Genomic DNA, 13,032 nt, shown 5'->3' on the forward strand with positions numbered 1-13,032 from the left:
AAATGAAACAGAGAGAGACTTTGAGCCTTGCAGGACGTGTTTTGACAGAGAGTTGTCTTCTCCAGTTTCTTTTTTTTTTTATTAACTCACAATGACTGTTCTGCCACTGCTGAGTGTTGGGTTACTTTAATCGCAGTTTTTGGCCACAAGCATCAGTCATTCTGACTGCTGTTTTCATATTAAGCCCACAGTTGGTGAGTAGTTAGGAGCAGTGACAAATACAAATGTGGCACATTAACTGACATTCACTGAAACAACATGTGATGCACTAATGATGCACTGGCAACAGGTATCACCGACTTAACTGTCATGGTGTCAAACGATAATCGTTTTTTAAAATTTGCTTTCTTACGGAGAGTGAGATGAAAATATTGATACCACTCTCATGTTTGTCTGTTACATAAAGAGCTGCCGGTCGGCAGCAGTAAACTCCTTTTTGCCAAGAAATAGTTACAGCACCGAACTCTCTGCAAAACCACAGATTGTTGTTTTTACAGTTTAGTTTGTGTACAGATTAAACAAAGAAGATGCAGTTTGTTTGGAACTATTTCTGAGCTTACTCATAATCATACCAGTCATATTTATTAATATGTGTTTACTCAGAGACTGAACACTGTGGTAGACTGAACACTTAAACGCCTTTTAAACACTCTAAAATGTTTCACTGTAATACTGTTTTATGATCTTGGCATCAGAGTTACAGGTCGGCCATTTGGATAAAATCTTCTATTACTGTATATGTAATGTAATGTTCATTTTCTGGAATCCTGATAGGGCAAATGTGTAAATCCAATCCTGTCATAAAGCAGTCCTGCTCATTATCAGCAACATCATCCGCACTGGTCCATTACAATCTGTGACATTAAAGGGATTATTACTTTGGTGTAAATGGTATTGCAAACTCATTTCATGGTGTGTAATGTCATATCGCCTGAATTTTACTGGCCGGTATGCGTGCACACCACACACGTGCACATGTGGTGGACCGCAGCAATAATGGCACGAAGCAGAAAAGTGCAAGGGTGCACACAGCTGGTGGAGCTGCTTTTATCAAGCTCGACTTGTACGTGTTTGGCTGTGGGCATTCGACTTGTTGGTGTGCCCGGCTGCCTTTGTGTGTGAGTTGACCATAGCAATGAGAGCACCCCTTACAACCTCCTAGTTGAGACCCGGTAATGTCAGTTCCATTAAGAGTGAGCCAACAAAACACTCAGTCTCCCTCGTAATTCCCTGTGAAGCAGAGTCGATACTCTGTGGAATGACTGAAATGGACGCTGTAGCCAGTTAAACCTTGTCTAAACGGAGCTCTTCAGTAAGCTCATCATGATCCCCTCTTCTAGTCACTGTGTATGTGTGTGTGCCTGCGTTCACGAGTCAGTAAATAATGATTATTCAAGCTGCCTGCGTAGGTAAGCTGCACGTTGGTTTAAAGAAATTTCTGTTTGTGTGTGTGTGTGTTCACTTTTCAGCCTTGGAGCCTCTGTCTTCATCTATATAAAGAGACAGGGCAAGCAGGGACCAAGTGCTGTAATGCATCCCGTAGTGCTACACTGAACACACCATTTGTGCATGTGTGTCAGTTTGTGCTCATTTTAAATGTATGAGTCATGGTTACGGGGGAACTGTTGGTGTGAAGCCTTCTGCTCTCAGGCGATACAGAGGTTTTCATCCTCACTTCAAATGAATGCCTCTTGTAGTGCGGTCGGGGAGAGAGAGTGTTTTTTTTAAGCAGCACTTCAAATAAAAGTCAAGAGAAAGAATCACAGTCAATATAAATAGGCTTAAAATGCCCACCTGTGCGTAATGCTGTGTGTGGTCAGTAGCTCCGGAGGAGCTGAGCCGCTGCTTTATGATAATCTCTGCTGATTGTGCACCCTATCTCTGCTTTTACGTGACTCTCTTTATATTCTCCCGCCTCTTTGTCTCTTGATGTCATCTCTCCGGTACCTTTGTGCTTCCAACAGATTCATTCTGGAAAGATTTAGCTGTTTTCTGCATCGGTAAAAGATTCTTAAAAGCTTTTTATCTTCTCTTGACCTTTCCCTACCACCTCCCTTCACACTTTTCTTTGTCATCCTTTATCTGCAGTTATCCAGTGAGACCTCTTCTCGTTTCATCTTTTGAAAGCTGCATTTCGTTCGGCCATATAAACGACACACACACACACACACACAAACACACAGTATAGAGTTTCAGAGTAGGAGGAGCTGTAGTGTCTGTAATCTTTTTCTCCACTCTCTAAATTTCCTCTTTTAATGCCACAAAACACAAGTCTCATGGATTATTAATGATACAACAGATTTATGTTGTTGCCATCAATGTTGCTGGCGAGTTGCGAATGAAAGCTTGTAAGTGCATGATTTGTTCTCTGATCTGTTTCTAAGGTCGGCTATAAGAGAAATCATGTTTCTCTTCCTCCCAGTTTAGTATGCTGGATGGCTTTAGACACAACGATACCCAGGAGATTTAGCTGCCTTTGCTTTGGGGGAAGAGGCCATCAGAGCTGTAGCAAATTAAAAATGCTTTGATGTTGCAATTGGGATTTGATGAATTCATGCAGATATGACCTTTTAAACCCGAAAGCCAACTGATTAACGCTGTATTAACAGATTTCTACAAAGTGTAATGTTTGTAATGATTCTCAACAGAAGTGGTACACACATCTGAAATTTAAGCTTTGGGGTTACTGATATGCCTTGTAAACAGATCTCAACACATTTAGTCAGCTTTTGTACCCTTGATTCAACCTGGCGAATGTCATGTCCATCCGAGACGTGGAAGTGCTCCAACCGCCAGTCACTAAAATTGCCAGGGTGGACAATGAATGGGACTTTTACTTCCAGGAACCCTGGACGCCTGAAACAACTCCTCCCTCTCCGTAACTCTATTGTGTGTGTGCATCTCATTTGTGCGCCGAGTCCTCGCTCAGTCCTCCTCTCTCACTGCCGCTCTGTCCCTCTCTCTCTTTTTGTCTGTCCTTCGCTCATTGATCTGTTGGTTGCCTTTCCTAATGACATTCTTCCCTCACGGAAGAAGCAGTGTCTGTCGTCCTTTATTCTGCTGCTTTTGATTCGTCTCTCCTCTCCTTCTTTTCTCCTCTGCTTTCTGTGTCTTCTTTCTCTCTGTGGTCCACAGAGAGAGGAGCGCTATGTCTCTCTCTCCCTCTCTTTCCCCCACTCATTCCCTCTCTTCCTCTCTCCGGATCAGCGGCAGTAAAAAGTGAACCTCATACGACCAGCTTCTCTTCTCATCCAGTGCAACTCGTGCCATCCTATCTGCTCTCCTGCCTGCTTGCCGGCACTTTCTACTCTTCCTCTCCACACTTGATTATTATTATTTTTTTTACCTTCTTCTCCATCTTCTTCTTCCTTTCCTTCTTCTTCATCACCCTCCTCTGACTCTGCAGGGTGCCGTCACAAGTGATTTGTTGTGATTCTCTTCTGGCTCTGCAGTCGGGGGTGCGCGTGTGAATGTCCGCGTGGAGGAGAAAGTGAGTGTCTCGTCTTGTCCTGCTCGCCTGCATCATCGTATGTGTGTGTGAGAGAGTGTTTGTGTGTGTGTGTGCATGCTCAGAGCTGTGTGAGAGAGTGTTTATAAAGAGAGAGGGAGAGCTAACTGAGGCTGCACTCAGTGTTGTTGTAGCCTACGTGTGTGTATATGTGACGAAACATGGGGGCATGCTGAGCTGAGTACGCTCGCAAGTGTGTTTTTTTTTTTTTTTTTTTTTTTTTTTTTCTCTCTCTCTCTCTGTGTGCATGTGTGTGTGTGCGCATCACGTCAGCTTGGCTGGGGTCTGGTCGGCTGGCTAGGGAGAGGGAGAGGGAGAACAATATGAGTGGGGTAGGGCAGTGCTAGCATGCGGACCAGGAACAGGCTGCTACAGACTTGTAGCAGTCTTAAGATGATGGCCATGGTCCGGACCTCCCTCCAGAAAGTGGTGGTCTTCCTACACAGGCTCCAGAGGATGGCCATCTCCTCGCCGCGCTACCAGAAACTCTGCAAGGTATGTGGGCTCCAGGAGAGAGAGAGAGCGAGAGAGAGCGTGTTGGAGGAGTTTTTGTTTTGTTTTAATTTGTGTTTTACTAAATTGGATGGAAATTTATTTTAAACTTGTACATGTGTGCCGTTGATTTTTTTTAGTTATTTGACTCTGAAAAAAACTTTGATCGTTTTGCTTGTTTTGGAGTCTTCTTGAGGCTTTTGGATTTATTTTTTAAGACTATTTTTTACTCATGGCTGTTTGTGTTTGTGTATGCCTACCAGCTGGTAGCCACATAGTTTTTGTGGGGTGTGTTATTCTTTTTTTTCTTTCTTTTGTCTTTTTTTTTTTTTATAAGGAGTGGCTTACCAAGTAGTCTGTCTTTGCCTCATCCATTGTTTCTCCTCTGTTTTTTGTCTTTTTTTTTTTATTCATGAGCCATTTGGTTGTCAAGACATTGTGTTCCAGACAATATTGTTTCGGGTACTCTGTCACCTCCACAGTATGCCGTTTTAAATATACGTATACATACACACACACAGTATATTTATATATACCTCACTGACTTTAGGACTTTGGCACTTTTTCTTCATAACAAATAATGATTCCAACTGTGCATACCCTGTTGTGGCATATGCATGTGCGTGTGTGTTTTTGTCTTTATACCGCCAGTTTTGAAGTGAGTTTTGACTCTATAGTGGTGGAGACAGAAACAAACTAACAAGGTTGAGAAGAGTGTCTTGTTTTTGAGTGAGTATAGTGTATTTTTTTGTGGCTTATGTTTTGCGAGAGGCATCCTGATAGGATGTATTAGTGGAAGGAAACTTCAAGTTCCTCTGTGGTCAAAGGATTGATGAAAGAATTTCCTCTATTATGGCGTTGATGAACAATTAAGTCTCTTGATTAAAGCTATTATCTGAGTTTGTTCTTGTGAAACTGGCTCTCTATATTTAATGGCAAAACAAAGTCATTTAAATGCTTGGTCTTTATGTTTAATGACAAAAAAACAAAGTCAGCTGTATCACTCTGTTTGTCAGCTCTATCGATTTTACCTTAAAGGAAATGACTACTGGTGTGTGGTGGACCTGATGTCATTTTGTACCACTGTTGATCATCATTGATCTCTATTGCTGTCTTCTTGTGCGTTGCACAACGGTAACCCGCTCTCTTTCAGGGCAGAGGGGACCAGCTGTTAAGATTTGATAGTTTAAGAGACTAGTGCATCAGACCAGTTCCTGATTGCTTGCCAGCTTCAATCATGCTTCGACAAACATGTGGCGCTTCGATTTAATCCATCCATAATCCATGAATCCATCGCTCTTTAGTGCTCCGCCCTATTTTTCTACTGCATGTGATGGGGAGTTTGTGTTTTTGCCAACATGTGCCAACATGTGTAACGTGACCACCAGTGAAGTGTTTGCTTATTTTACAGGACTGGTTTACCTCTCTAGTCTCTCTCTTTTTTTTTTTAGAAAGATATTTTTTTGGCCTTTATTTGACAGAGACAGCTTGAAGAGTGACAGGAAATGTGGGGAGAGAGAGATGGGGAATGACGTGTGGGAAAGAGCCACAGGTCGGATTCGAACCCTGAGCCACCGCAGCAAGGAGTGAGCCTTTGTACACGGGGCGGATGCTCTACCATCTGAGCTAAACAACACCCCACCTCTCTAGTCTCTTTAAGAAATATTAATGCAGAAAGGAATAGAAAGTTGGCACGAGGACAAGATTTAATGAAATATGGAATGTGAGAGAGCGATAAACAGGATTCATAAATTTTCTGCTCTTTCTTAGTTATTTATCTTGTGGATGGTGTATTTGCTTCTTCTTGTTTAACCAGTTCTGGGCAGAATAAGTGAAATCAGATCTCCCCTGCAGCCCTGCATGTGTACATTATCTGTAAAAACCAACACTTGCTCTTTCTTCCGTTGTAAACTTATTCCGCTCTGGAGTTGAATCGCCCATTTGGCTCCGATCAGCATCCTTAGAGGCCAGACCTTCTTGGATTGCGTCCCTACCTGTGGGGGGCATCAGTCATTCCACACTTGATTACCCTCCCCTGGGTTGCATCAGTCATTCCAGCTTCGTCTAGCCTTCCCTTGAGGGAATCAGTGATGCTGGGCTTGTCCTGCCTCCCTGGGGTGCGCTCACTGGCTGCCAGACTGGAACAGTGACTTCTCGATGATGGATTTGCTCGGGGCTCAACCTCTGGGGCTCGGCCATTCTTTTAGCTTCAGAACAATGCTGGTCTTAAAACAGCCCACCTGGCTGTTGTCTGATTCGGGATAACAAGTACTTAAATGAACTATTGCCCCTTCTTTAAGCAAGTATTGATTCATACTAAATTAAACCAGTGCAATTTCTGTAAGTGAGGGAAATAACTTAGAAAGAGAAGTTAAAAAAAGCCTTAGATTTAATATATTTAGCTGGGGAACATACTGTATTCATGTCATCCTGGAGCTAAAAAAACATTCAGCTGATCTGATTGACCAGGTCAACATTCTTCCTGTGATCAGGCTCAGGCTGTATATTACATGCAGGCTGTATTTTACTCTTGGCAGTCCAATTAAGCTGCAAAGCCCAGCTTATCTTCTCAAACATATTGACCTCCATCATATTGTTCCTCACTATGTCTTAACAGTGGCAGGGCAGAGCAGGGTGACCGCCGTGCCAGCTCACCAAGCTCTGAATGATAGGAACTTAATAAAATCTACTGAGTCATAACCTTCTCGTCGTCTTCTTGTGTGCAAAGCGTGCTTTGTTGGTAAATTTTCGGGTGTATGTGTGTTTGTGTGCCCCCTTTTAAACAGCGCTCATTATGTTGATGTATAATCCTGAGCTTTGCAGTCTTTGCAAGCAGAAGCCATTTAGCAGTTTTTAGAATTGCATCTATTATTTGGTGTGTAAATTGTTTTCTTCTGCCACTTTCCCAATTCAAAGCAATAATGTTTAATGAGGTTGTAGACTATTAGAGAATTTTACATTTGTACAGGGTACCTTAAGACTTTGTAATTGTCTATGGTCCTATAGTGTATTTTCCCCACTCACAGAATTTAATTCACTCCCATTAAAAATGTCAGCTAAACACCTTAAATGTAACTTTAAGGTTGTAACTTCCTGATCGTTTATTTTCCCCCTCCTCCATCGTTGTGCCCATGCTCTCAAGTGTTCTTGCTTCTTCCTTGCTTGCATGCTTGTGATATGAGTAGTTTACTGGTAAAGAGTACTTCTGAGCAGCACGGCTGGCTAGTTTGTAGTGATGCCTACCGAGGGCCCCGGCAGCTCATTTCATTTCCACACTTTTGCTCTGCTCTGTCTCTCTGTGTGTAATCACAAGCTGAGAATTGGCTGAAGGGCCCACCTCTCTCCCGAGGAGTGTCCTCCTACTCTCATTACTGTGGCAATAGCTCTTACTGTGTGTGTGTGTGTGTGTGTGTGTGCCAAACCCACTGTAGAAACAGCCCCAAAGCATTGACAATGTGGAGTCATGCCTCGTCTTTCCTATTGTTTGTCTGGCAAATACGTTGGCCTTTGGGCTCTACACTCCATCTACCTTTGCTTGCAGCTCACTGATACCCCAGGACAGGTGACTCAGGCATGGGCATGGAGCCCAGTTGTCTGACCTCCTCGTCCTTGAGCTCCAGCGGGGTCCTTTGGGTTGTTAGCAAGTGTTAGCATTAGCAATTAGTGCCTCAGGTGCAGGCAGATAACTACTACCCACTTCTCCCTGAGTAACCTGGCTCACAGTCAAATCACAGATATTTCCTTTCTCGCATGCTTAGCCACATTTAGTTTGCGCACACACACACACACGCGCTAACGCACACACACATGCATGCACACATTTACTCACCCAAGCTCAAGTATATGCACACAGTCACTTACTCTGCAGCTCGCCTGATGAGTCACAGGCGAGAGAATGATGTGGAAACAGATTCATAAATGCAGAACGTTTAAATTTATCAAGACGTTATTAGGAGAAGCGGGGACAATAAAAGAAAAAGACGGGATTCCACTCCCAATCAACATTACATGTAAATCACTGCCGATGGACTTCTTATTGGCAGCAGTGGTGATTTGAAATGGCACTTAAATCACTGATACAGCCCAGAGTTGAGCTGCTCTCCTGCTCTCAATTGCCGTTACTGCAGAAAGTGACCGATCAATTAGGAGGAGATGAGGAGAAACTTGCTATCTGATTGACAAATGCCATCCTGGGATTAGATGAAATGTGTAATAAGCTACAGTTTATGTTATTTGATGCAATGTCCTTCAGCTTTCCCGCCTCCACACTCTCTCTCTCTCTCCCACCTCCACATCCAGTAAACCCATTTATTGACCCAGTAATGCATGTGAGAGTTGGGTTTGGGTTTTTTTTTTTTTTTTCGCTTTGCACTATATCGATGGATTTTGTGTGCACACTTCCATTAGTGGCTTTCAGGCCGGTCCCAACAACAAGCTAACTGCTAATGTCTGTGTGGTTTATGATAAACCACACAGACTTTATGATACTTGAAAGCTCTGCAACCACCCTGCCTCTCAACATGTGACGTTCAGAGTAAACAATAGGCCCTTTCGATAGCTCAGTTGTTAGATGGGAGGACCGTCGGCTCATAAACAATACAAAAATCAGTTTCTTTTCATTTACTAGTTAGTAATCATTGCCTGTTTAGTATGATGAACCATTATATTTGAGCCAGTTGGTGATTAAGCAGTCAGCACCTTCATAATTTACTAATTAACCCCTTGTATGTTATTTGTGCTTTTACAAGAACAAGCCAAACTAATCAAACTCAGCTACGCAACAACTAAATTAGCATAAAACTGTCTAAATTACAACGTTAAGATCCACTGTGGTGAGGCTGCAGGTTGTATCCAGCTGTTGAATACTGCTTCCCCCAATATCGAGCTGTACTGGGAGACTTGTTTGTTTTCAGACAGCGGACTTGGCCAGAACTCTCTAAGTCACCTGACATCATGATCTATGACCGTCCCTGACTTCTCGCACTGGATTGGACTGAGTTGAGACAGGATAGAGATTACGATGTCCTGCAGGCTCAGTGGACAAAAGGCACGAATCCACATAGTCGTGCATTCAACTCTATATCAATTTCTTTGTCCTCCTACTGGCACATTGACCTGAGGCAGCAAGTGGCAGGAAGCAGTCATTTTTGTTGCGATCTTGAAGTCTCTCTGACCTTCCAGCTCCTTTTCTCCCTCCATTCACTGTCAGCCACACTGTCGTGTGCAATCCAGGGGGTGACCTAAGTGGGGGGAAATAAAATGAGGGGTACAATCATTTTTCTTTTGCTGCTCCTTCTATTCCTGGCCTGACAATCAATCTACGGGGGCACAAGGCCTGTGCTCTGCACTCTGCCACTGTCCCTCCCTGCCAATATCTATGGTAAGCACACAAACACAGTGCTGACTCACGGACCATAATGTGTTTTCCTGTGTGTATGTGACGTCTGTACCTCTGTGCTGCTGACAAATATTACCGTTTCAGATTGGGGGAGAGATTATGGTATATAATCCTCGCTCAAACACACAGTGGCCCGCAGTCAGTCAGCGTTACACACACACAACTGATAGCATTAGGCTATGATGATGATCAGAAGAGAATTGACCCAATTATTATTATTAGATTTTAGCAAGAAATCATGTCGTTTTTTTCCCTCTTCTGACTGTTTCCGCTCGTTACTTCTCTGCTCTTTTCTTCTTCAGTCGTCTTGGTCTTCTGTGTACCCGCCTTTCCTTTAACACTCATTCATTTTTTGTGATCTCCTACCTTTTTGTTATAAGGCTATTTTTCCTCTCCTGTCAAGGGTAATTAATTCTTTAAAAAAAGAAGTGGCACATTTGTTGGAAGATAACGTCTGCTTCTGTTACGTCTCAGCAGTTTGGTGTTTTATTTCCATGGTGCAATGAGCCCAAAGGATTTTGTATTTCTTCTGTTTCGTGGGAGACGCAGTACACATTTTTAGTGATTTATCACTCTTCAAATCTGTTTTTCCACATCCGAGTGAATGTCTTTGTTTTGCTGTCATTCTGCATCTGAATGTTGCTCTTTCTGTAGTGACAAGCACTTCTATGATCAATTTTGTCAAATCATTTTGACAAATCATCACTTCGTACAATCCCAAATAAAACGTTGATTGAACCAATCAGCTGAGAAGTATCAAGCCACACCATACCTGTCTTCTTCCACACTCAGTGCTCAGTAAGTTAGCATATGCTCTGGCTCGCATTCTCCTCTTTCTATCTATGCCTTCATCTGCTCTTCACATGCTCCCCTTAAATCATTCATGCTCTCCTTCTTTTCCCCCTAAAACCTTCTGCCCACCTATTCCTCAAGTCTTAGACAGATGGCTTACATGCTACTTGAACCCGCCTTGATGCTGTGCTTATGAAGCAGATTATTACAAGCTGCTAAAACATTGATCAAATGCTTTCTCCGACACGGCAACATCTAATTATGCAGGGTCCGATCCTTCGAGACCAGCATCTATCACTGAAACTACGCCCCGCTCACACGTTACATGATTTACCTTAACAGCTCAAGGTGTGTGTGTGTAAGTTTTAAAATAACAAAACTTTTTTGTGTGAGTGCACATCTTTCACATTAAGTACACAGTATATGGTGCCTTGAAGGGCCTGTCTAGCAGCTTATGGTAAAATGAAGGAATTTGTCAGATAATGCCTTAATTAAGGAATCATCTGACATTGCTGATCAAAACATTGAACAATTTCCCCCTTGAGTGTTTAATAAAGTATAGCTCCAGTTTACATATTTTCTGTCAGTGGCATAAGTTAAGTGGAAAAGAGCTGCGAGAAACGCATCAGCTAAAGGTAGTTGGAGGGAATCAAATGGGAAAAACAGAAGGTGAAGAAGTAGAACAGAAAGAATACGCAAATATGAAGCTACAGGGATGAAGGGAATAGCAGTGTGCATTGGTTAAAGGAGGAGGAGGAGGGTGTAGTGAGTGTGCCCTCAGAGGTAAATATTGTGGTGTAGCAAAAACAACGAGCAACTGAAAATGGTTTCTGCTGTTATATCACCGGGAGATTAAAGATAAATCGTGCTATATATAGTCTGTAATCTGTAGGAGGATACAGATGGTGAGAGGAGCCAGAGTCAAATGCCACTGTAGAAATGCAGAGTAAAGAGAGTAAAGTCGTGGGGAAAAAAGAGTTTGATGCGTATGATGAGTAGTCAAAGTCACTACACAAAAATATTGAGTTTTTCTAAAATTGTAACTTTGCCCAAAGGAGTTCTTGCTGTTGATGTGTTTCTACGCCAAGCAGCAACTTAAAAGGCACACCCAAAATCAGAAACGTCTTTTCTGAAAACGCGGTCAAAAGATTAGCCATGAGACAGCTCCATCAAATGTGTGATATTCAAGTGAGTTGAGAAAGGGATCAGGGATGACAGGAGAGGATCAGTGCGAGCAGTGAAAATGTTTGTCAAAGACGGTCCAACATAAGCCTTTACTCCACTTGAGTGGTACCTTCACACGTCAAACTATAGACATCAAAGAAAATTCAGAGCTGTTAGACTCGACAAGGAATCAAATTAGATTTACTACAGTGCTGCAAGTGTGGGTGTTCATTGGGTCAGCATATTTCATAGTTATCACCCAAATGTCTGCAAAGAGGGACATTTTCACTCATCACCCCCTGAAGGAGATGAGTCTGGGTTCCTTTTTAAAAGGGAAGCTAGGAGGGTGTGACTCAAAAGGCAGAAGGAGAAAAACATGTCATGAAAGAAAAGAAAATGGCTGCTAAAGTTGAAGAATTGAAGAGAAGTGGAAACATGACATTATGAAAGGACAGAAAATGAAAAACAGGAAATATTCTGACAGGAAGAAGTGGGAATTGGACATAGAGGGATGGTGGGAAAGATGAAAAGGAGGAGAATGAAGTGTCGGAGAGACGACAGCCTGACAAAAAGAAGAAATGGTCGATACAAGTTTACAACAGCTTTTTCCATTTTTGAGATCTGCGGGGCTTATTTGAGGGTCACTGGAGAGACAATCACATACACACGGTCCAGAATTGATCCAAGTGTTCATTTTCAGTCTAAAGGATATTCTCAGATTGGGCATCGGGTGAAAATTCATTTATTGCTTCAGTACATGAATGACTTTATTTTCCCCTCCCGCCTTGCTTCCCACTGTGAAGAAAAATACCAGCAAAGCCTATTACACATTTGTCCAGTTTACAGCCGGGTGGGTCTTGTTGAATGTCTCCTTTTTTTTGTCTCCATCACCTCTTCAGTGAATGTGTGTGCGTATGTGCCAATTCGTGCCTGCTAAATATCATTGGGATTAGCGCTAGGGGCTTAATTAAAAAGCAATTACCTTTGGTTGCTGTGGGCGAGGCTTGGCGGGGAGTAGCTCCACTAATCTGGTGAATGAGGGTGAGGGAGCCTCGGTGTGCAACGCACACACAAACCCGCACATGAATTGTGCAATTGTCTGCAGAATTAATGGAGGATTAAAACAATTGTTAATAAGTGAAGCAGGTTGGAGGCTGAAAGGATAGCAAAGGGGATGTAGGGCCAGACACACTACATTTCCCTCTGCCTCTCATAGCCTGTGTGTGTTTATTTATGAGGTGAAAAGGGCAAATGATATACCCAGAACCAAATTAATTTGCTGTGATGGGCTAGTGAGCATGCTCTCTCCCTCTCTCTCTCTCTCTCCCACTCTTTCAAACCCTAAAATAGGTTAGCACAGTTAGCGCCACAGCTAATCTTTTAATTTTAAAGCCCCAATTAGATGTCGCTAATGACAGTAATTAGATCATCTCTCTGAGACTCTGCGAAGTGCCCTTGAAAAACCCTGTATGCTTAAGACACTAGAGGGGAATCTGCAATAAATGTGTGTGTATGTGGGTCATTTCTTTTATTGTAACACTGACGGGCCTTTCTGAATACAAAGGGAGCTCCGTGTTCTCTTGTAAAACTTAATATGTATGTAAGATTTATGTTTGACGGTTAAAGGGTAGAGTTTGTGTAAGTCTGTGTGAGGGCCTGTAGCAGTGCCTTTTAGACC

The 13,032-nt window shown here is 42.7% G+C and overlaps 1 protein-coding gene across 14 annotated transcripts in view; it reads left to right on the forward strand.

Annotated features, from left to right (window-relative positions):
• Positions 1-13,032, forward strand: part of utrn (utrophin) — a 166,503-nt gene that overhangs the window by 61,633 nt on the left and 91,838 nt on the right. The window contains exon 1 of one of the 14 annotated variants that reach the window (XM_027284149.1): positions 1,183-4,003. The exons of the other annotated variants lie outside the window; for them this stretch is intronic. Within the exon in view, the coding sequence (XP_027139950.1) occupies positions 3,857-4,003 (147 nt within the window). The 5' untranslated portion in view covers positions 1,183-3,856. Of the gene's footprint in view, positions 1-1,182; positions 4,004-13,032 lie in introns of those variants that run through there. 14 annotated transcript variants of the gene reach the window in all.

This window comes from Larimichthys crocea, chromosome XI, assembly GCF_000972845.2.
Source record: "Larimichthys crocea isolate SSNF chromosome XI, L_crocea_2.0, whole genome shotgun sequence".
Taxonomy (NCBI): domain Eukaryota; kingdom Metazoa; phylum Chordata; class Actinopteri; family Sciaenidae; genus Larimichthys; species Larimichthys crocea.